General features: G+C 41.5%; 1 protein-coding gene across 1 annotated transcript in view; it reads left to right on the top strand.

Moving 5' to 3' along the window:
• Window positions 1–24,649, top strand: part of gpr158b (G protein-coupled receptor 158b) — a gene marked incomplete at both ends in the record, with an annotated part of 108,387 nt that overhangs the window by 59,022 nt on the left and 24,716 nt on the right. The window contains 2 exons of the mRNA XM_084056900.1: window positions 6,687–6,898; window positions 10,488–10,556. Of these exons, the coding sequence (XP_083913026.1) occupies window positions 6,687–6,898; window positions 10,488–10,556 (281 nt within the window). The remainder of the gene's footprint in view (window positions 1–6,686; window positions 6,899–10,487; window positions 10,557–24,649) is intronic.

Here is a 24,649-nt window from a genome sequence, read left to right as displayed (position 1 = left end):
CTTTCACTCTCCACTTTATACACGTACAGTATACACTATATCCACATGTGGCCTGATTTGCATAGCAATCTCATTAGACTCACGACAGATGCTGTGCTATGAATGTTCACTCAAAACAATTCTATTTCCTTTGTTTGTATTGTTTTCCCTTATTTATGTATTTTTTTTATTTTTTTATTTATTTTTAATCAAGCTGCTTTTATGTGTTTTTGGCCGTGTCTCTGGAAATCGAGCTTTTGAAATTTTTGGCATTTCTAGCATTAGTTTGAGTTAAGAGGCTCAGGCTATGTGAAGCACTGAAGCACTGGGAGTAACTAAAAGAGATAATCATGCCAAGCGTTTGTGTAGGAAAGCTATGGTAAATTTTTAAGTGATCTTCTATTAAGTGGGTTTAAAAATGATAGTAATTATTCTAGTTGAAAGCATCTACAGTATAATTAACTGGGCCATTATGTCTTGAAAGAGATCCATTGACCCATTCAATCCAGGCAACGCATCTCTGTCATTTTAGATGTCTTTGGCTATTAAAAAATGTATATACAAGCTACAGAGTGCCACGTTATATCTGCTGTTTTTGAAAAATCGTGAAAATGTGTGCAAATCTTTGAATATATATATTTTTAAAGTGAACATTTGTAAAATATTTTGTTCCAGGGACCTCCAGAAGCATAGATTTGGGTTAAAAATGTATGTATTCAAAGATTTGCACAAATGTTCAAGATGTTTTTTTAAATATCTATTTTTGAATATCCAAAGTATAAAATAATGGCTATAGCTCAAATCTAAAATTACACAGATGCGTTCCTGGATTGAATGGGTTAAAACAGTAAACCTGGTCTGCAGCCCCATTGGTTTAATGTAGTGCAAAGTTTGAATGCAAGGCACCAGCCTGCTCATCAGGGGCCGTCTGTGAGCACCACTGATAAGCCACGTTTTGTATGACGTATTAGGCTGTGGGCAAGCACGTCGGAACACTTTGAGAATGCATTGAAATGGCTGGGATTAAACAAAAGAAAGGGGGGGGGGGGTGCTCTTGACATTGAAGTCAATGAGATCACCTCAATGATTTTCAAGTTTACTGCTGATCGCCCTGAAGGTGCGGGCCCCCGTGGAACTTTTGACACTGATTGGATAATGACATTCAGTAGGTGGTTTGAAACAACTTTTGGTGTAACACCACGGTGGTAGAATCATATTTTTTTTCTCTCTTTCTCCCATTGGGTGTGCATCGCTCCATCGCACAAAGCATACAGACCAACCGCCACTGTTGTTAGCAAACAACACATAGGCCTACTGTACAAAATAAATGGTAAATGAACATAACTAAATTACATTAATAATTCATACATTCTCCCCAATTCCCATAGCAAACAATAACTGAATAATAGGACAATAGAACAACAGTAACTGAGAGTGTCCGCCCCAAGGTATGCTGGGAAGTTCGTTTCCAGACAATTTTATTCAACAGTTATTGCACTGCTATGAGAAACTCTTGTTCATAACAAAACTTTATTATTCTCTGATGCACTCATACCATATTGTGTTCTATTATAGTTGCGAGAGAGAGAGTATGTTTTGCACCCTGTCCGTCCGTGCGTGTGTCCTTCCGTGTGTCCGTCCGTGTGTCAGTCCGTGTGTCCTGTCCGTCCGGATCTGTCCGATTTTCCAGATTTCATCCTCATTGGCTAAGGTTGGCTTCCAAAGTTTGCAGGATTGGTCCGTTTTGAACAAAATGCCTCAAATCATGCTTGCGATTTCCGTGAAATTTCACACGCACATTCCCACTAGGCCAAGGAAGGAATGCCACCCTTTTCACATTGGCATGTTATATCGCCACCAACAGGTCTAATTTAGCAAAACACATTTTGGAACAAAATCCTCAAATCATGAAGTAGCTTTTGTAGCACCACCAGGAGGCCACAATAACGTACCTGACCTGGCGGAGACCTGTGCTCCGAGGAGCACTTTTTCAAATTGGCTAGTGCTTTTATTATTCTGTATTCTATGATAGTATGTTTGTATTATTATTTGAGAGAGAAGCTGATAAACAGCCAAAAAACACACACATCCCAGAGCTACTATAGGCTGGGTGCTGGATCAAAAACAGTAACAGTATATAAGAATAAAAGATCCGCACACCAATATTGCTGCAGATGCACGTTTACTTGTGTAAACAAATACACAAGTAAACGTCCATTTGGGAGCAACAATATCGGTGTGCAGATCTTTTATTCTTATGTGTTATTATTTGAGTAAATATTTATTCAGATGTTTGACTTTGAACACGTGCACTTTTTACAGAAATGTATGAAGGGAGATGTTTTTCAACAGTATTTCTCAATAGTTGTACTAAGTAAGAAAGATTTCCATATTCTATCACACAGCATTTAATAAGAGGTACGAACGCAATAGTATCGGTCACCAAAATAGCATTACATACATACAGTTGTTTAATGAAATCCATATCCATTAGTGTAAGGACAATGTTAATATATGCTGGTAAAGTGAGTTCAATTAAGAAATTACTTTCAGAATAATTTAGAAACATGCCACATGCATAAATTGTCACATGGTTGGAATTGGGCACCCTGGACTCAAACCAGGGACCTTTATATCCCCAGAAGGTGACTTACTGGCTTCTCCACTGGAGAGACACGCCTTCTTACAACATGATGCAATGACGTCATGGGGTATTTTTGTCTGTATAAACGTGTAAACAGTCAAAAAAATTGGTGAGAAAATTCTGATTCTGCATCATTCTGCTGGTTTCAATTATTTTGGTAGCATTTGAATGAAGACTTGTGGAAATATAGATATTAAGTGATTGAAAGGTATACAAGGACAGACTTCTGAATTGACCATACTGTAGAAGAGACAGGCTCGTGTCGTTGCTGTTGTCATTCAAATAACTTTGAGCTGTAGTTTTTTTCTTATGGATATGAGTGACTGTGCCAACGCTCACTGTTTTGTCGACACTGTCAACTGCTGCAGTGTCCCCAGGCAGAAGGCTAGGCTACGGTGAGAGGGAGATAAGCAGATGACTGCAGTGGTTTCGTACCTGACTCTGACAGCACAGGCGCCCGAGGGGGGGACAGTAATGCTAAGCCAGAGCCTTATTGTAATGCAGAGTGATGATGCCCCCGGCTTTCTGGATCCACGTATGGAGAGAGTCATCTTCCAGACACCTATGTAATGACCCCCATCATTAAAGAGATGTTACGGGTGATTTATACTTGGTTGCACGACGGTGTTTCACACAGAGAATAGCCGTGCTCGGCATTAGATTTCTACAGCACAGATTGGATTTCATCTCCTCACCTTGTAAATACCTCGTGAATTTCCCCTGAAGGAAAATTGGAGCCTGGAGCAGATTTCTCATAGCCTAGGCCTCTTGACAAATCTGCCATCACATTTTTCATTTGCTTCATGGTCTTGTGATGCCACCCTAGATTTCTCATTCTTCTCTGGTAACAATCCAAACCAACTGATGTGAAAGGCTAGGGGTGAATCAAGTGAGGCCGGGGCGTGGGGAGATCCTTTGTGTTGTGGTCAGCTAATTGATACTGTCGTGTATATCCACGTGAGAACATTAAATTAGGCGTAATACATATTCCTAGGATGGCAAGAGCCAAAATGATGCAACTATTCATCCAGTCATCCAAATACGTCATAAAATATGACGTTTTGGTTCCATGTCAACTATTTCATCAGCATTTTATGGCACTGCAGACTCAAAATATTTGTCTTGACAGTTTTGACAAGGCATTAACATTGCATATCCAAATGGAGCCTCCTACTGTACTTCAGCAAAGTGATAACTTACTGTACTGTATGCAGTAGTTTGCAAATTGGGTGTATCGGGTGTACCGTATTATGCCAGTAAGTGAGCTCAAAATTATCTCCAGACAGACAGACAGACAGACAGACAGACAGACAGACTGACAGGTATTGTTAGTAGGTCTATCCACCATTTTGGCCCCATGGTAACCTAACCTAACCGAATTTTCTGTGCACGTTCATGAATTCCAAACTCTTTTGGTGACTCCATAGCCATTCCTTTAGCATCACCATTAAGCCAAAATTCACTCTCACGCAAGATATTTCAAAATATGTGACCACTAAGCCCGCGGTCCAGGCCAAATGACTGCATTTCTATAGTGCCTTTACACAACCTGAGTGGCTTTGCTCTAGGGGATGCTGGTGGGGCTTTTGTCTTGTTTAATTGAGGAGTGACAGACAGATAAATAAACTCAGAAAAAGAGAATGTGAGAGAGAGAATCGAGGAATAGTTTTATTGCAGTTTCTGCATCATTAAGTTGCAGCTACACACTGCTGTTGGCAAGCTTAATGAGCATTAAGGAAGATAACTCACTGAATCTCCTGTTCCGCTGTCTGCCGGAGTAATTGGTCGAGGAATAATTCCATGATCCATCCAGTTTGTTGTGTCTACTTAATTTCGCATTCATCCACTCTTGCAAGATGTGAATATTTTATTTTTAATAGTTGTTGTTGTGTTGTCAGGTTTGTGTATCGTGTTATGCAGGCTGCAGTCATCCGGTCTATCCTGGAAAAAAGACATGCACCACCCAGATGGGATCGAGGGATCAAGGAGTGAGAGACCGAGAGAGATATTGAGAGAGACAGAGAGACAGAGAGAGACGGGGGTAGTAAACTACCCAATTGAAGGAAATAAGAGCTTGAACTAGTGCTCTTCAGAGGTGGAAAGTACTGTAACTAATACATTTACTAATATGTCCATTTTTCAATACGTTATACTTGTACTCCAGACAGTTCATCTCGAGACAAATATTGTACTTTTTACTCAGGAGATGCCATGCTTGCAAAGCAATGTATTTATTGCTGCGATTGTTGTTCCCCCGAAGTTGACATCCAGCTACTGTCGCTTTATCTCCTGAATAGTTTTTGTATGTGCTGAAATGAACGCACGCACCCAACACACACAGCTGGCATTAACCAACGTTAAAAAATAATGTTGCTTGTCACAGCTTGCACTGCCAGTTTATGTCATTTCATTTCTTTGACAATGAAATGGTTCCTCCGTAGGAGGCAAGGCTCGCTCGCTCCCCCAGTCTATCCATCTATCTATCCATCCATCCATCCATCCATATCCATCCATCCATCCATCCTTCCTTCCTTGTCTCTCTCATCACTTGTACCACATTTCCATGCAGTACTGCTCTGGTCGTGTTCTGCATAACGTTAGTACAGTGTTTGCATATTGTATGAGCCATGGGATATGCTGAGGAATCCTGTGCTTATCAAGCACTATTCTGTAGAAGTGCCAAATAGCATCTGTTGATGAGACCAGAATTTTAGCCATGTGTAGAACGTGAATACCACAGAATGACAGATTAGAATATTCCGACACCAGCAGATCTCCTTCTCCGCTCAATGGCAGTTGATTGAATTCGGGATACGGTAGTTATAGGGTTTAATTAACGAAAATCATTCCTGCTTTTCCTCGCATGGCACAAAAACAATAATGACCGTAGATGGCTTTATAATGTCTTAACTCTACATTCAGACGTACAGAGGAGCAATTAGCAGCAGTGTTTGATCAAAGACATGTCTCTCATTCCACATGCTGCTAAGTGATGCAATCATGCCAAGGAAATACACTGCAGGCCATGTTCTCATCACAATCCAAGAAACAATCTGGAATTTGTCTCGGGTGACTCTTTGGCACAGATGCACGATGGCTTGTTAGTGATCATATGGTGTTGTAATAGAGGTAGATGCAGTGGCAGCAACAAACAGTAGGAATCGGGTTTGATTAATAGATTTTGTGAGTGTGTTCATGTGGAGAAAGACAGGGAGAGAGAGGGAGCAACTTGCTGCCCATCATTGAGCCCTGACACATAGAGAATATATCCATAATGCCAGTGGTATGAGTAGTCTGTCAGTGTCTGTTTTTAGCTCAACACCAAACATTTGACCAGAGAAAGGAAAGGTGTCCAATGTTTGACTAATGCCAACGGCATTGATCAAATACATCCAGACACACTCGGCAGAAGGATAACAGGACTATACAGCGAACAGGGAGACAGAGAATAGGCGGAAGTCATGTGCATCTCTATGTACGTATGTATCAAATCACCAGAGATGGGGTTAATGATTCAGCTACTGCAGGGCGATTACAAACCAGATGGGGTCATATGATTAAGACATTATCGGGAAAAACAACGGAATGCCAGCAATGCTCTCCATTCTCCTGGGTTTTTATTGATGTCTGCATTTTAATGAATGAAGTGGTATAAGAAAATCTCACCCTCCGCTTTCTTTCTGGCGTCTCTATTTTAAGCATATCATTATAAATGGCTTGTGTGTGTGTGTGTGTGTGTGTGTGTGTGTGTGTGTGTGTGTGTGTGTGTGTGTGTGTGTGTGTGTGTGTGTGTGTGTGTGTGTGTGTGTGTGTGTGTGTGTGTGTGTGTGTGTGTGTGCGTGCGTGCGTGCGTGCGTGCGTGCGTGATTGCATGTAAAAATATATACATAAAATGTTCAGAAATATTTTAAGAAAATAAAATGCCCAATGTGCAGTTGTGGTATGGAGACACCCCTCTGTTTAGCCACTCCTGGCTTTTTCTATGTCGTGTTTTATTCGATCGAAGACATGTTTTTGCTCTCAAGCTAACTACACTAACTGACATTTTTTTACCTGTCTCAAGGTAAAGAACAGAGGTCACACCGAGAGGACCCCTCTGAGTTGTCCAGCAAGTGCCTGCCTTGCCGTGAGGGCTGCCCTTACTGCCGGGACGACACGCCCTGCCTGGCCCAGGAGGACGGGGTTCTTCGACTGGCTGTAGCCTCCTTCCAGGGCCTTTGCATAGTGCTGGACTTGGCTAGCATGGTGTTGGTCTACCACTTCAAAAGGAACAAGGTGAGAGGTCTGAGCCAGGTCAGTGTGACGTCAGGTTAAGAGAGAGGAGAGGCTCTTCAAATGGATTTCCTTTCAGTCTGGGGCCCATTGGGCGTCCGGTTATGAGATATTGTCCCACTACATCTACTCCTGTAACCTGGGCTCAACATGCTTTGTCAAGTGGGAACAAAATTTGCGTTAAAAATCATCTGTCATCAAGCACGATCACTGGATAGTGGATAGTTGGATAGAAGCTCTCTATGGGGCAGGCCCTATCGCAGGAAGGAAGCTGAATATTAGCTCAAAGGGGGTGTGGCCAAGCCTGGTTTATTGTTATTCAGGCATTGAAAAGAAAAAAAGCTTGCCCACAGAATGGGTTGGTGTGGGAACCAAAGGAGCCATTCTGGGTTCTGATCCTAGTTTGAGAAACACTGTCAGCAGTGAGGATCGTCAGAGCTTAGAGATCGGGGGTTGGAGGCATTGGGGTAGGGGTGGCTTGACCATGATTTCAGGAGTGAAGATCGACACACAAGGGTACATAGTATGTAACTGTGAGCTGTCCATGGTGCTGAGTAGTGCTGGACAGGTGAGCTCTGTCCATGGTTCTAAACCACACATGGGCAACTGGCGGCCCGGGGGCCACATGCGGCCCCCACCTTCACTTAATGCGGCCCGCAGGTTAATACGGGAATACTGATATATTATTGATTTCAGCTGTTACAATTCCAAACATGACCCGCTTTAATTACTTACAGTCTATATTAGTAGCTTAATGACTAGTATTACAATGATGTTGTCTTTTTCATGGCCAATGTATTTGTATTTAATTTCATAAAGTTAACATACGTATAACTAAATGCATTTGAAATTAAATCAAAATGTAACTTTTCAGGATTCCAATTCAAAAATAGAAACAAATAAAAGCTGAAGTCCAATTAAAAAACTAGCAAAAATAGCAGATCTACAAGCTCAAACCTACTTTTGTGTGACATAGAATGGCCCGACAGTATATGCAATGTGGCCCTCTGGAGTGAGTGTGGAAATATAGTGGCCCTCTCCATCATCAGTTGCCCACCCCTGTTCTAAACCATACAGCTCCCTTATCCATGGAACAAATCATTGTTTTGTGTCTCCTGATATAAGTTAACATTACAAACATGTAAGTATTTATTTCCAATCCTCATTTCAACATTAATAATGTTGTAGTATGTACAGTAGTAAATACAGGCACAGTTGTGACCAATCCTCAAGTCCACATTTCAATAACTACTTTTGAAGAGACAGATTTACACAGATACTACCAAGGCAATTATCATAAGATCCTTTCATCATACACAAGCTGTTTTTATCTGACCTAGGTATAGAGATGGTTCAGTGTTAAATTGCTCTATAGTGGTGTAGCGGTAATCCCACAAAAGCCCCATAGGCTATACCTCAAGCTACAGCTTGGTTAACCTATTTAGCCAGTAACTTTATACTCAAGGAGAAGCATAGCATCCAGAAATACCATCTCACAATGGACTATATTAAAATTAGATTATTGTCCCAGATATAGGCTCTTAAGGACCACCAGAGGATTTCATTAATTAATTACGTTTACAGAGTACCGTACGTGGTATAGGGCATGCTAAAGTAATGTTATGCATAAAGTGAATCCATCTCTTTGTTCTGTTCTCATGGCAAACTAATTGAATAATTAAGATTAACTGCCCAGTTACAGTACAACGAGTGCATTTACATGCAATACCGGTATATGTTTGCACATATGAGGAATTTATCTTGGTGAGCTTGATGCATTTGGGCATGTAAACAGTTGTTTGTTGGAGTTACTTTTTATGGCATGTGTGTATGTCTGAAGATTCATAACAACATCACCAGAGTTTACGGACAAACCGGACTATTGAGTGAAACATGTAAACCCATGTCATTACTTTAATCGTCCTAATGCTATGCATGTACATGCTTCAATCAAATAAATGCCATTTTCTGATTGTTCCCAGTAACTGAGGTATTAGTATGCACAGTATGTAAAGGCATGCATATAAGTCTAGCTTGTAAACCACTTAAACCCATATGCTTCATTGTACATATAGCTGATCTACCAGCTAGCTGATCTTCGTGTATCAATGCGATGTATTGTGAGATTTTCAGTTTGGAAGTTATGCACCTTTTTGTGGTTATAGCACGCCCAGCACCACACCCTTCTTTTGCCAAGCAGCATGAAAAATGATCAGCTCCACGGCAAACCATTTCTCAAAATAGTGTGATGTTGGGGCAGCTGCCATGGAGTGAAAGTATCCGCACAACACGGAAACTGGTGTTCAAAACTTCCAGTACATTTGGCTTTGCCAGGCGTTCTTACAAACACAATTGACTATGTTCGTGGGTGAGGGGGGGGCGGACTTCTACAGGTTGGTCCGGGAACCTGTTCAAATCAAGGAGCAAAACTGTGAAGAAAAACATGTTTCTCTGCAGGCATTACGTTCTCCCGGTGACACTCCTCACTGGCTGGTGAAAAGAAGTGGGGAACAGTAATATCCCTGGGGAACCAGAACATACAACATTTACTCTGTGCCTGTACACAAGAAACGTGCCTGGGGAAAATTGGGACTTGCCTTAACGACTAAATTGGGAGAAAATGGACATTTTATCAGTTCGGAAGTTATGTATTTTGTTATAGGCCACGCCCCTACCACACCTCCTTTCGGTTTGAAAAGTTCATCAGGTCTTCATTGCGTCAAAATAAACCTTTATTCAAACTTTAATACAACACCATGCATACATTTTCTAGATATCCTGCTAACAGACATACACACAAACAGAAAGGGGTGAAAATACTGTCTAGCTCCCTACCAACTTCGCTGGCAGAGATAATTACATTCCATCACTTTTAAACACATGACAACATACAGTGCAGTAGACTACAGCACAGTGCGTGATTAATGGTAATATGCTATTCAGTGGGGACCTACAGTAGCTGGTCTACATAAGACAAATGTCCCCAGAGCCCCGTGAATTTACATGAGACAGAAAACTGCCAAGCATATAATGGGTAATTAAACCTAACCCACAAATGGCCGGTCTTCACTCCTTTCCCTTTGTTGTCTGGGGAGAGGCAGAGCTGGAAAGAAACTCATTCAGTCAATTTCAGAGCTGCTACTGTCGTTTGATATTATATCGAGACACCTTCAGAATCTGTAATATGATACATTAATCAGCCTGCCATGGCAGAATTATTTAATATATATATACAGTATACATTTGTTTCAATGCAGAACGTTCTCATGTCACTTTTAAAACACAACTCAATGTAAATCATCAGCTTTGTTTAGATTTACATTGAGATACTTGGATGGAATAATAGTTTATGTAAGTCACTTGTTTCCCTTATATTTTCCATAACAGCTTGGTTGAGCATACAGTAGGGAATTCATTTGATCGTTTTTGCGGTGGAACCTTGAACGACTTGCAATCGTCTCAATTGCAGCTAAGGGAAATAACAAGGAAACTCCCTTTTCGACACCCCCACCCCCCATTAAATTGCCTCTTTTTTTATAGCATGTGCTGGCTACTGATAAATGCATGTTGTTTCTCTCCTCTTCATCAACAGAGGATCCGTGCATCCGGTCTTATCCTGCTGGAGGCGATCTTGACTGGAGCTCTGCTTCTCTACTTTCCCGTAAGTCACTGATCCAACTGGAAGACACACCACTCAGTAACTAGGCTCTTGCTCCACATCTTAACCATTTAAACCCTACAGTCCCCCAGGGCTCTATACTAGGCCCCCCAATTTTGCTCACAATGCGCCGCTTATAGATCGGCTATTTTCAAATAGCCAAAGTTTAAATAGGGTTAATGTATGTTTTGTTATATTTATCCAAATCTACAAAGTAACTAGTAACTAGAGTTTTCAAATAATTGTAGTGGAGTAAAAGCACAATATTTGACTTTGATGTAGTGGAGTAACAGTAGTGGAGTAAAAGTAAAAGTATATAAAAAAGAAAATCACACCCAGTGTGAAGTGGGCGGTGTGGTCATCACAGTGGTCATCACAGACCCATGACTCACTTAAAAAACATAAATGTGTTTTTTGTAGGGGTGTACAATGGGTGGCCAATCACAGTGCAGGGTTAGGGGGGTACAATGGGTGGCCAATCACAGTGCAGCAAATGTCAATGTCCCAACCTCACATATAGGGGCGGCTAACCTCACATATAGGGGCGGCCCAAAAACCATAAATGTGTTTTTTTAAGTACATAGTCCTATTTATAGGGCTATGCACATGTGTCATGTGTTTCACTAGCCAATCACAGTCCTGAATAGAGTCAGCCAATAAAGTCAGCCAATCATATTACAGCTAGTGGTCATCACAGTGATGGAAGCTCACTTAAAGAAAAGTATAGATTTGCATTGAATGTGTAGGGGTTAGGGGTGTACAATGGTGGCCAATCACGGTGCAGGGTTAGGGGGGTACAATGGTGGCCAATCGCAGTGCAGCGAATGTCGATATCCAAACCTCACATATAGGGGCGGTTACACCGCCCAAAAATTAAATACTTCAGTAAAGTAAAAGTTTAAAAAATTATTCTTAAGTACAGTTCTTGAGTACTGTACTTAAGTAGGGGGCTTGGACAAGGAGAAAATGAATGCAGGAACAAAGGTTTTGATTTCAGCATGCACATTTTACAGGAAGAGAAAGGGTATTTCTATTATCTATCTTCTTCTGAACTATCCATTATAGCCCACCAATGAGACGCAGAGTGAGTAGATGGAAATTGTGCCATCTTATAATGATTATTAGTAAGGAGTAAGGAGTATTATATGAAGATATGTTGAAGATTAAACCCTTCGCTCTATTATAGGCACCCCTCCTCTCTCTACAGTCCACACTAAAACAAATCTTGCGTGTTGTGAGCTTGTAGATATTTTCGACAAATGTTAGCCCCAGAATAGGGATGCTAGGGTTCATGTGGTTAAAATCCAATCTCAACAACCTACTAGACCATCTCGGATTGCTGGACATCACAGCGGTCATGCATGCTCATGTGCATTTTGTTTTATTTTGCGTTTCTGTGCACCTGCTTGTTTAGTTTTATTTTTAAACAGTATCCTGTGTGTATCTCCTGTGTTAGTGGTTGTTGTTTTTTTCTCGACCTAACGTGTACATGTGTGCATGCAGTTTGTGGGCTTTTGTGTGTGTGCGCGCGCGCGCGCGCGCATGTGTGTGCGTGTGCGTGTGCGTGTGCGTGTGCGTGTGTGTGTGTGAACATGTGAACGTGCACCTGCAGAGCTGCTATTGTATGGCAGGGAAACAGATGGAAGATGGCTAGGAACAGCGTAATGAGGAGAGTTGATGTAGCTAGGGGATTCTCTCCCTTCAAATAGTTACACAGGCTGCCAAAAGAAAGTCACTGCTCTGCGCCAACTCAAACAGCCAACTTGACGGCTAGAGATTTGCCATTTTGGGCAGAAAGGAGTTTCAGTGTGATTGTGCCGTCTTTCGGGATGAGGGCTTTCCTCTCAATCTAAATTTAGTGTAACCACAGAGAAATCATTTTGCATTGGCATGAAGTAGAACAAATATCTGAGTAAACATTAGACTTTTCGAGGGCTCAGTTAATTGAGTGATAAAAGTATGTGCATATTGTTACAGTATGTTTGCAGAACCCTGCATGCATATTTATTACATTATCCCCAAATAGGGTGGCCACCAGCAAGACCTCAGAAAGGAGGACACTTTTGTGCCCAGCAAAAGGCACAGCAAGGACCCCCAAATTGTGTTTAGCCGTGGATCCCCTTCTCAAAATATTTTGTGCCTGGGACACTGGACACTTTATTCTAGATTTTTCAAAAGAAAATACAAGCTATGAGCTTATAGATCGGCTATTTTTGAATATAGTGTCAAATAGGTTTAAAGAGGTTTACATTTTGATTCTCTATTCAACTCATTTAGCTGGGGACCCCTTTATTTAGGGAACCAAAGGCCATTCACGAATGACTGTATTTTACAATATTTTTGTTTTTATTTGTTCATGTTTAGATTGTCTTTTTTTTAGGTTTTTGTTGAATTAAAAAATTCAACTCTGAGAAGTGCTCGCAAAATGATACGGTACGGTAAACATACATTGCAGGCAAAGTCTTTGCGGAAAGCAAGTGTGAGCACTGTGCTGGCAGCACAATCATGATATTACTTGCATACCTACACTTACCGTAGATGCACTCCAGCCAGGGTCTTGCCCAAGCCCCCAGAACCCAGTGAGTTGCATTGAAGCGCATTGGACATGCTGGCCATTCGTAGGTACTGCAGCTTAAACGGACGGGGCCACTGCACAATGTACGAGCAAAAACGGTTTCGACCAATAGGCTCGACTCACGAGCTTGCGCACGGGGCCGCGCACCTCTGTGACGTAAAACGCATCACTTCTGTCATGCAGAACGTATCACTTCTGTGATGCAGAACGTATCACAGTGGCCCCAAATAGGCTACGCCCATCACACTTTCCAACCCGGAAGAAGGGGTGAATTCGCTTCATGCGCTGGGTGAGCAACTCAATGCAAGTGGATGGGAGGGGATTTCGGGTGCCCTCTCTATTATTTTTAACTCTATGGTCTCGCCCTGGTCTCTCCTTTGCCTTTTTATCCCTGTGTACAGTCTGTTTCTCTCTCTCTCTCTTTCTTTCTTTCTTTCTTTCTCTCTCTCCCTCTCTCTCCTTTTTTTTCCTGTCTCAGTGTCTCCTTTCTCTTCCCTTCTTCCTCTGATCCGCACCCCCACCGTCCTCCATCCAGACATTGGCTGCTTTGGCTGTTTGCCACCACCACCACCACCACCATCACCACAGCACCCCTCGGAGCCCCCCTCCCCCTGCTCTACCCTGGGCTGAAGCTCAATGCATTTTTAAGCAGTCCATCAAGTTCTAGCACAACTCGTTTTAAAAATAAATCTTCTGATTAATTGATGGAGGAGCCCAGAGCCAGGAGGGAGGGGGGTCTGTGTTTGCATATCAAATGATATGAAAAACTGTCTGCTCCTCTTCTGTCCATGCAGTCCCTGGGGACTTCCTACCCTGCAGAGGGGTACCACTGCAGAAAGTGTGTGTGTGTGTGTGTGTGTGTGTGTGTGTGTGTGTGTGTGTGTGTGTGTGTGTGTGTGTGTGTGTGTGTGTGTGTGTGTGTGTGTGTGTGTGTGTGTGTGTGTGTGTGTGTGTGTGTGTGCGTGCCTGCGTGCGCACAGGCATCTTTGCATTCACACAAATTCAAATACATGTGCGGCTGTTCTCAGAAACCATGGCCTACTTCTACCTCTTACTTGTGGAGGTGAATTATTGTTCTGCCCTGAGAGAGAGATTTAGAGAGAGACACAGAGAGAGAGAGAGAAAGAGAGGGAGAGAGAGAGAGAGAGAGAGAGAGAGAGAGAGAGAGAGAGAGAGAGAGAGAGAGAGAGAGAGAGAGAGAGAGAGAGAGAGAGAGAGAGAGAGAGAGAGAGAGAGAGAGAGACTGGAGGCTTATTCAGGATATGAAGACATAGAGTCAGTAAGGTTCAGCTAATCCTAGCCACAGGTGAGCACCTGGCAGACAGAAGCACCTGGGGGAGACCGAATGGAGGACACCATCAGATATGACACACAGGAAACTCCTCTGTGTTAACTCTGAGATTCTAACACTATTTTTGTGCCTCTTTAACACTTAACCACTAAACGGAATTGTAGATACTTAGTTGAGACCGGGGTCCCCCAGGGCTCTATTCTAGGACTGCTAGTTTCCCTCCATATCAAATCTATTTGCTGAAAATAGCTGATATACAAGCCCAAAACACTTTGCAATGTGATGCGCTGTGAGCTTGTTGATCTGCTATTTTAGCCGAATGCTTGCTCCAGAATAGGGATGCTAGGGCATGTTGTTAAACCCTATATATATACTGTCAGTTTACAAGCTCACAATGCGTCGCAAGACTCGCGCAACACAATATGTTTTGAGCTTTTGGATCTGCTATTTTCACCGAATGTTTGTCTATGTTCGCTGAATATTCACATATTTTTGCTGAATGTTTTTCTGAACCTATTATGACATTCCCAGAATTCACGTGCGTTTAATTATTTCGAATGACTTTCCGCTTACTGTTGTGTTGTTGCTACTGCACGAAGCTGTGGTAAATCTCCCTTTCACACTCATAAGGGGGTGTCAGATAGAAGTTTAGAAATATTATTACTAAATGTTTATCTTATCAACATTTCAGAAAAGAGCATATAATGTAGGCCCCAGTTCACCATTATTCTGGATCTACCGACTGATTTTCTCTCCCACGCACCAACTCTGGCATGCTCTGAGCTGCGTCATTCAGCCACTCGGAACAAGTCGTCTAGCATTTTAAAAACTCTTACATAATCCCTGTTCTTGGGTATAATACAGACTTGGCTTCACATGACCAGCCTGCAAATGGCAGGCCTTGGTTGGCTGCAAGGCTTTGATCAGCATCCTGGGACAGGAGAATAATTAGCTGCTTGCTCGCTGTCTCCGTGCTCAACGCACAATCTTGGCCCCGCGAGATGCCTCACTTATACGTAGTGTTAAGTGTAGACGCACCGAGAGTCATAATAATGTAGTGATTAACTGATCTGCCGGAAGAACACGTCTGAAGAGACCTAATGAGAAGAGAACTTTTCAGAATTCAGAAACTTCTTTGAGGTTAAAGGGACTACACCATGAATTTTAACTTTTTCTTATTTTTCTTTTTTCGTGTTTTTGGTCTCCCCTACCTCTCTTCTATCCCCAAAAATACCCCAGTTTGAACACTCAGGCTTTCACAGCAAATCTGGGGTTTTCTGTACAAGAGGGTACAAGACCTCCCGTTTTTCAGTTCCAACCAAAAAAAAAACGTTTTTTTTTTTTTCCACACAGAACCAGGAGATAACATGCAACTGGCTCAATAGTGCCCCCTGCCAAACAGGACAATGTGGTATTGCACGTGAAAGTGCTTTATTCACCTGTTTCTTGGCTGTGTGTTTTCCACTTCCTGTCGGATTTCATTGGATATCATTAGTCATCTGACCGGCTTCATTGGATTTCATTGGATCAAAAGACAGGAAGTGGAACACAGTGAAAAGCCTAGGAAACAGGTGGATAAGCCAGAGAGAAGTTAGTTGGAATGAGTGTAGCTTGATTTAGGCTCAAACCTTTTGAAAAACGTTTGAGGGACATAAAAAATATGATATTAAATATTATTATTATTTTCTAAATTCATGGTGTAGATCCTTTAACCCTGCAAGGCCCAGTGTGATCGCACGATCACATGTATGTTTTATAAAGAAATGAGTTTAAATCATTTTTCTTTTCTGTTATTTTTTATTCTTTTCACCTCTAAATCCTCATTGGGTCCTATTGTTTAGTCTTACAATGCCTTTGGCCAGGATATTTGCATATAAATACCCCCCACAGAGCCAGGAATCATCACAACTTGAAAATAATCTGGGCCTTGCAGGGTTAAGGAAACTAGTCATTTTTAGGTTTAAATACAGAAATCCTTGTGTTCATTCATTACTTGCATTCCATGTGTTTAATTACACATAATGTTGGGGTTCTAAATCCTCTACGTAATTGCTACACATTTCTTCCCAGTTTTTATTTATTTGTTTTAGCCTTTTAATAATGACACATTCTGTATGTGTTATGTCACAGCTCAGGAATTCTTCCATTTATTGCCTTAACATCTTTCTGAGGCAGTGCTTCCTGTCGTTCTCGGGTACCGTTTTACATGATACATGCAAGGATTAGATGAGAGGAGAGGGATCTCAAATGGTTTTACTTGTGTTATACTTTCTGTCATTATATCTCGTTTTGTTTCTATATTGCTAGCACAGTCTGCGGAGCATATCACAGCAACATTTCACAGCACATAACTTTAAGTGAATAGCCAAATAATCCTTCTTGAATATTGAATCGTCTTTTCTCTTTATGAAAGAGGAACAAGTGCCAGTGTCATGATAATCATTGAAAGAAACCAACGCCTTCTCCTTTCCTCACGAATCTCACTTTCATGAGGCTTTAGTGCAGCCTTAAATTGGCTGTTGCAAAGCCGGCCACAGATGTTCTCCATTTTGCCACGGGGGAAGATGGAAAGAGCTTGTTGGTGTGTCTGTTGCTTTGGATGGTAATAAGCGAGGATACCTGTAATCTCTCTAATGCCTCTGCATCATGCCAGCAGTGATACCAGCTCTAATCTGCAAAGCACGCATTTTGAGATTGTAGATCTGCTACTTTCGCTGTTTTTGTATTTGAATCCTGAAAAGTAATTGTCATGGACTTACAGTATGAGGCTTGCACCCGACAGAGACGATAATAAGATAACTAGAAAGGCGCAATTTGTGGAAATTACAAGTGTGGTTGCCCCGATGCGAGTTGGGACCCGAGGAAAATTCTTGGAGGAATAGCATCGGAGGCCATGCATTGTGCGTTCAAAAATGGAAGCCGGTCGATTTCGCATATGGCTTGTGTGTGTGCCGCCAAAACTGTGGGAGGAGTAGCGGGCCAAAGTTTTGCGGTTACTCTATAAATAATAAAGTACTATAGTGTGTTGCCCTTTAGGTCAGCCACACTAATTACTTGGCTATGTATACAGTATTTATTATATATGAGGTAATCTATATATGGAATAATCATGATTGAGGGTACTGTGTGTGGGTTGTGACCTCACTTGCGTTTGAAGAGTGTAAGGTTTGCTTGAATTATGTAGAACCCATTAGACCACATGACTGACTTGATTTGAGAAACATAATCATGTGTGAACAGTATGTGCTGAGAGAGATGTTAAGTACAAAGAAAAGAAGGTGTTTTAGTTTTTTTGTACTTCAGTGGAAGTTGCTACAATCTTAACAACTGGAAGAGAACCACATTCCAAGTGCAAGAACGGTGCAACACAATGTCGATCATACTTTTATATTGACATACAGTATGCATGCCTCTCGTCTCAAGCTTGATGTGTCATCACCGCCTTACCGTAATTTGTGAGAATGAACCGTGAGAAATGCCATGGTCCATGGTGCCACATGGGAATATCATGGCTCCATTGTGGATCTTGGCCAGCCTGTGAAGTCAGTCGTCTATGACACATCTATGATGTGTATGACTCAAATTAGGTTTCAGCCCAGTCAGAGGCCCATTGACTGATGAAATAAAAGTATTTCAAAAAGACTAGACTAGACTCCTGCAGTGCCATGCCCTAAAAACAAGACTGACTCTAAAAGCCCTGCTAGAAGCCCCTATATAGGCAGTGCAGAACCTTAGGGTTCACCCTACAATGACAATCTATCTATTAGATTATGAGAAATCTCATTTGAAAGTACATTTTTTGAAATCTTGAAACCTTGGGTGGGGTTTGAGGAAAGGTCATAGGATCACTCAAATGGATACAGTTCATCCTCCAGGGACCATAAACATGCGCAGCAAATGGCATGGCAATCCTGCCCATAGTTTTTTAGATATCTTATTTGCATAGAGCTATATGTTATCTGGAAGCACTCCCCCCCCCCCCCCCCCCCCCCCACTCATTTCAATGTCACTTCCTTAGGGACTCCTTACTTACCCTATTCGTCGAGTCACTGAGGTCAGAATCGCATGTTTTTCGGTTTCTTTTATGCATCTATGTCATGAACTACCTACACAAGCGAGCCCATTGGTTGAGCCCATGAACTGGTTGAGGTCATTTGCAGTACCAGATTTGGCCACTTTGACATCTTTGCTTGAACTGCATTTTTCAAATCAGCCTCATGGTGACGCTATAACAGGCCAATTCACGTTTTTACCTCCAAATGGACTGATCGGTGTGAAACTTTGCAAGCACACTCCCTAGAGGCCATGGAAAAATCTCTGCCCTGCAATTTTCTCATCTGCCTTTTATAGCGCCACCAGGAGGTGGATCCTTATAGCTACCGATAGCGGGGCTAAAAAACACAGACACACAGAAACGCAGCCAGACAATAAGACATACATGTACACGTATACTAATCAGGTTCATACTGTATGCATTCAGGCACACACTAGCATTAAACATGCACGGACGCACACACAGAACAAAATGAGACAGTACTGATACTCCATCATACGCATTGTCGATAGATGTATATTCCTGCATGACCTGGATATATTCACTGCAGGTGACAGATCTTATCTTAACAATTAAATGAAGCATAGCGTTAGTTCATGCAGGACACGGAAGTCGTGCACGCCAAAGCTGTAACCAGCAGTCAGTCAGCTGATGTGAACATCAGCTTTCTATTCCCCTTTCACAGCCCAGCTGGTCATTACATCACACACTCATTATCCAATCACAGCTCACGCTTGAGCAAAGAGGTTCCTATAAATACGGCTTCATATTCTCTAGGTCTTTCTTGGTTGCTGAACCAATGCATTTTGCTAGCTGCTGCGAGCTTCATCTGCTGCTCATCTACTGCTCATCTACTGCTTTGTGCGCTGCTCTATGATATTTTGGTGCTATATGAGATGAGTCTGCTTATGATGCTGACTTTTACCACTGCTACAGCAGCCAATGCTTCTTCTATTATTGCTGCCAACCACTAATGTGCTCATAGCTTAAGCTAATAGCATGCTTGCTTCCATGTAGAAATTAGGAACTGTTTGTAGCACAAAGCTTATACAGCATGCTTGCTGCCCAGACAGTAGAAGCTTGATTTAAAGCTAACATAGCATGCTGCTGCATTTAGAAGTTTGTTGTTATACAGCACTGCACAGTTAACATGGCATGCTTTCTTCCCATGTGGAAAGCTTCAATTGTTTGTAGCTTAAAGCTAACATAGCATGCTGCTGCATTTAGAAGCTTGGTTTGTTATACAGCACTGCACAGTTAACATGGCATGCTTGCTTCCCATGTGGAAAGCTTCAATTGTTTGTAGCTTAAAGCTAACATAGCATGCGTGCTGCCATGTTTAGAAGCTGTGTTGTTATACAGCAATGCACAGTTAACATAGCATGCTTGCTTCCCATGTGGAAAGCTTCAATTATTTGTAGCTAGAAGCTAACATAGCATGCTGCTGCATGTAGAATCTTTGTTGTTATACAGAACTGCACAGTTAACACAGCATGCTTCCTTCCCATGTGGAAGCTTGAATTGTTTGTAGCTTAAAGCTAACATAACATGTGGAAAGCTTGAATTGTTTATAGCTTAAAGGTAACATAGCATGTGGAAAGCTCGAATTGTTTGTAGCTTAAAGCTAACAGCATGCTTTGCTGCCATGTAAAAGCTTTGATTTGTTTGTACAGCGCTGCAAAGTTAACACAGCAGCCTTGCTCCCCATGTAGGCTACTTCCTTTTATTCCCAGCAGCAGACATTCCAGTGGTTTTAAAGAGCTTTCATCAGGTAATGAAACGTGGCTATTTTAGCATTTTTATGGCTTCAGGTATAGAAATATATGGAGCTAAATTTTTGGGCCGAAAGTTGATTTTTTTTCCAAAATAAGTACTGCTTCTAAGTTCTAATGCTGTTCTGCTGAGGCACTCTTGACTCTGGGAATACCCACAATACATGGTGCAGTACCATCTAGTTGGTTCTGAAGCTTCAAGCAGAGCTTCCAACAGTTGTAGTGCTCTGCTAGCACAAATGCTTTTATAATATGTTTATACTTATCAAAGCTGTTGTAGACAATCTGTGTGCAACGGGGCATAATATAAGACAAGAAGACAAATTCAGACATGTATTCAAGCCAGGAAAGGAAATCACAGCATGTGTATCAAATCAGTGTTGCCATGTCTGCTTATTATAAGCGACTTTGGGATTGTGCTCTGTTAAGTCACTAGCAAGTATGATTACTAAACAGGGTTCATGTGAAGGAACCCCAGATTCATATGTAATCATGGTACAAAAAATGTTTAATATTCTAAACACTTGTTTTGCGACTTGTTTTTATAGACTTGGCGCTCGTTTCTCTTACAATCTGGCAACACGCCGTGGTGGTGTCACGTGACTACTCCTTGGGAGTAATCAGGAAGTCTCATACATACAGCATGCATCTTGGGTATTGTAGTCTATGCAACTGACACAGTCATATCATGGTCAATTCAGTTCAATGCTACCGTGTGAGAATAAGGTGAAGGCAAGGGTGTTTTCTTTCTTAACTGGTCATGTGCAGGCATTATGGCAGTGTAACTGTCATGTTAAATAAGGTTCACAACTATCATGTCATGTTAAATAAGGTACACAACTATCATGGGATATTCAAGTTAATATAATCCACTCAGTGAAGCTGTTATTTCTGCATTCCTGTTCTATTCACTTAATTTATCGCTCAAGTTCAGGTAACTATTGTGGGTGGATTAGTTTGCAGATGCTTAAATAGATAATTACTTCATGGTGGATTAAAGTCTTGTGAAATGGGGCGATTGCTTCAATTGTAGTGGGTTGTCCTCCAGGCGGTGCCATTTAGAGGGCAAGCAAAGGTTAATCTGATTCTCTGCTGCTTCAATTCTATCAGCTTATGACTTAGATGCAGGGAGCGGATTCATAGTGCATTGAATTAATTTGCATGTTACTTCACTTTTAGCTAACACATCTCGAGTTGGACAAAAAACACAGCAGGTGAAAGGCGGAAATCATATAATAGTCATTATTCATTGCAAGGATAAAGGGGGTCTACTTGTCTCTGACTCATACAGGTGCTGCTGGGTTAAGTTTCATTGGATGGTTGCAGAAAGAAGAAAACGTATGATGATAATTGCAATTTAAAATAATTGCTTATTGCAAACAAAGTCTTAAAGATGCATTGTGGTCTGCTTATTGCAAACGGTACAGTTACAGTACTCTTCAGCTGCTTGGTTCCAGCATTCACAATGAAGCAGCAGGTTGCCGGGCTGCAGCCATGAACGCTACTACGTTCACCATGAGTGAATGAGATAATCCAGCTGTTTGCTTGCAGATCTCCACAGCGTCCAGACGAGAAGGCTTGCATGCTTGCTCTTGTGTGTGTCTTTCCAAAAGTTCATCTAGGTGGTGTTCTGCATGCTTGTGGAACTTGAAGCTTTTGTGGATCGCTATCTACGTATCTGAGATTGACATCAGGCATAAGTATGCTGCTGAAAGTGTTGGCTGGGTTCCACTGCACTGATTTGGGTAGTATGATTCTGTTTTGTATTGCATTTCTTTATCTGTGCGTGATCGGTAAGGTCCGCAGTATGCTTACTGCTGCATATAGATATTACATTTTACACTCTTTAATTTAGTTTAGCTTGATTCATTAATTTCTGAGGTCTGCAGCATGCTGCTGCTACACATAGTTCACACTTTTGTAGGATGAACTTAAGGGTTCCACTGCACTGACTTAGGTAGTATGATTCTGTTTTGTTTTGCATTTCTTTATCTGTGCGTGATGGGTAAGGTCCGCAGTATGCTTACTGCCGCATATAGTTATTACATTTTACGCATTAATTTAGTTTAATAAATTCATTTCTGAGGTCTGCAGCATGCTGCTGCTACACATAGTTTCACACTTTTGTAGGATGAACTTAACATCTTAAACACTGTAAATCAGACAGGGGGGGGGGGAAAGGTGCAAACGTCATAATTTCTAACCCTAACCCTAACCCTAACTAAAACCATGTTTTGTCTCTGTTCTCCATGATCCAGTATCTGCAAAGACGTCCTCTGGCGAGGCAAGACTAATGTTCTTCCTGACCGACAAGGGAAAGCCAAGGTCATGGTTCACGGCCCGGCTCTGTCTCCTCTACAAAAGATGTGGACTGCTGCGCAGCTGTATACCTCTCACTCATTTCCGCATTGCATTGGTGCAGCTACATTGGTCTAGGCTTAAACTCTAAGTTGCTCAAAAAGCAATGAGTGGCATGTACTGTATGAGGAGACAGTTAAATAGAGTCTGCATTCAAAAGTGGTTGGCAATGGCATGGGTTCATTCTGATGAAGATAGTTGACCTTTTACGGATGCATTCTTGCATCCCTCTTATCTGAGCGGATAGGAAGTTACAGCACGCTGCTGTTACACGCATATTATGTTATTAATCAGTGGTGATTACAGGGGCGTTCCGTTGCTAGGGGCAACCAAGGAATCTCAACCCTATAGTACACATTCTGCTTAAGTACACTCCTGAAGTACAGGATCAACATGGATGTTGAACACACACATAGTATGTATCTCATTAATTGTAGTATGACCTCGTTTTAAGATGCATGCTTGCATTCTTTTAGTATAGCTTAAATAATTAAATGCTGAGGTCCACAGCAGCTGCTGTTACACATAGTTAGTACACTTTATTTATCATGAATGATAAACATTAGTTATCATTCATCATAGGATGACCTCATACATATATATATATTTATATATATCAGATTTCTTTAAAAATAAATAGAATGTCCTTTTCGAATCCTATTCACGGTGCAGCATAGCAGTGGGCATCGTTTTAGGACACCGTCTAGGACTCCTGAGGTTCAGGAATCAACAGGTTTCTGCATTCATCAGGCCTGTTGAACACATAGACGCATGCTTGCATTTGTTTAGTTTAGCTTAATAATCAAATGCTGAGGAACTTCTGAAGCTCAGGATCAACATGGCTGTTTAACACACAAATGCATGCTTACATTTAAAGCACTCCTGACGTACAGGATCAACACGGCTGTTGAGCACACACAGTATATATCTCATTAATTGTAGGATGACCTCGTTTTAAGATGCATGCTTGCATTCTTTTAGTATAGCTTAAATAATTAAATGCTGAGGTCCACAGCAAGCTGCTGTTACACATAGTTAGTACACTTTATTTATCATGAATGATAAACATTAGTTATCATTCATCATAGGATGACCTCATACATATATATTTATATATATCAGATTTCTTTAAAAAGAAATAGAATGTCCTTTTCGAATCCTATTCGCGGTGCAGCATAGCAGTGAGCATCGCTTTACGATACCGTCTAGGACTCCTGAGTTCAGGAATCAACAGGTTTCTGCATTCATCAGGCCTGTTGAACACATAGTCTTAAGATGCATGCTTGCATTTGTTTAGTTTAGCTTAACAATCAAATGCTGAGGAACTGAAGCTCAGGAATCAACAGGGCTGTTGAACACACATATAATATATCTCATTAATTGTAGGATGACCTCGTTTTAAGATGCATGCTTGCATTCTTTTAGTATAGCTTAATAATTAAATGCTGAGGTCCACAGCAAGTTTGCTGTGACACATAGTCTCTTATATCACATAATTGTAGAATGACTTCAGGATGCGTGCGCATTCTATTTTAAGTCGGTAGCAGTCTTGCTACTTCACATAATATAGTATGACTGATAAAGGCGTTTTTTAGGCTTGGCGTTGGCTTCCGTGTGTTGGGGGGGATTTCTGTTATGCACTCTCTGAGTATCCTAGCTGCCGCTCGGCTGAAACCAGAGAGTATGCATTTATTGGTTTTGGGGGATTTGCTTAAGCATTCTCTGAATATATGCTTAGCAGGCTGCTTCGACAAAATTCAGTGAATATTCTCCCAAGAGCGGAGCTTTAACGCCAAGCTTAACTGTATTCCATTTGTGGCAATAAATGGTTCTTTATCTACTAAGACGAGAGTGTTTCTGATTGAAATGAAGCATAGCGTTAGTTCATGCAGGACACGGAAGTCGTGCACGCCAAAGCTGTAACCAGCAGTCAGTCAGCTGATGTGAACATCAGCTTTCTATTCCCCTTTCACAGCCCAGCTGGTCATTACATCACACACTCATTATCCAATCACAGCTCACGCTTGAGCAAAGAGGTTCCTATAA

Source organism: Gymnoscopelus microlampas, assembly GCF_963454915.1.
Source record: "Gymnoscopelus microlampas genome assembly, chromosome: 5".
Taxonomy (NCBI): Eukaryota; Metazoa; Chordata; class Actinopteri; order Myctophiformes; family Myctophidae; genus Gymnoscopelus; species Gymnoscopelus microlampas.
Note: the sequence above shows the minus strand (reverse complement) of the source record. Positions and strands in the feature narration are given on the sequence as shown.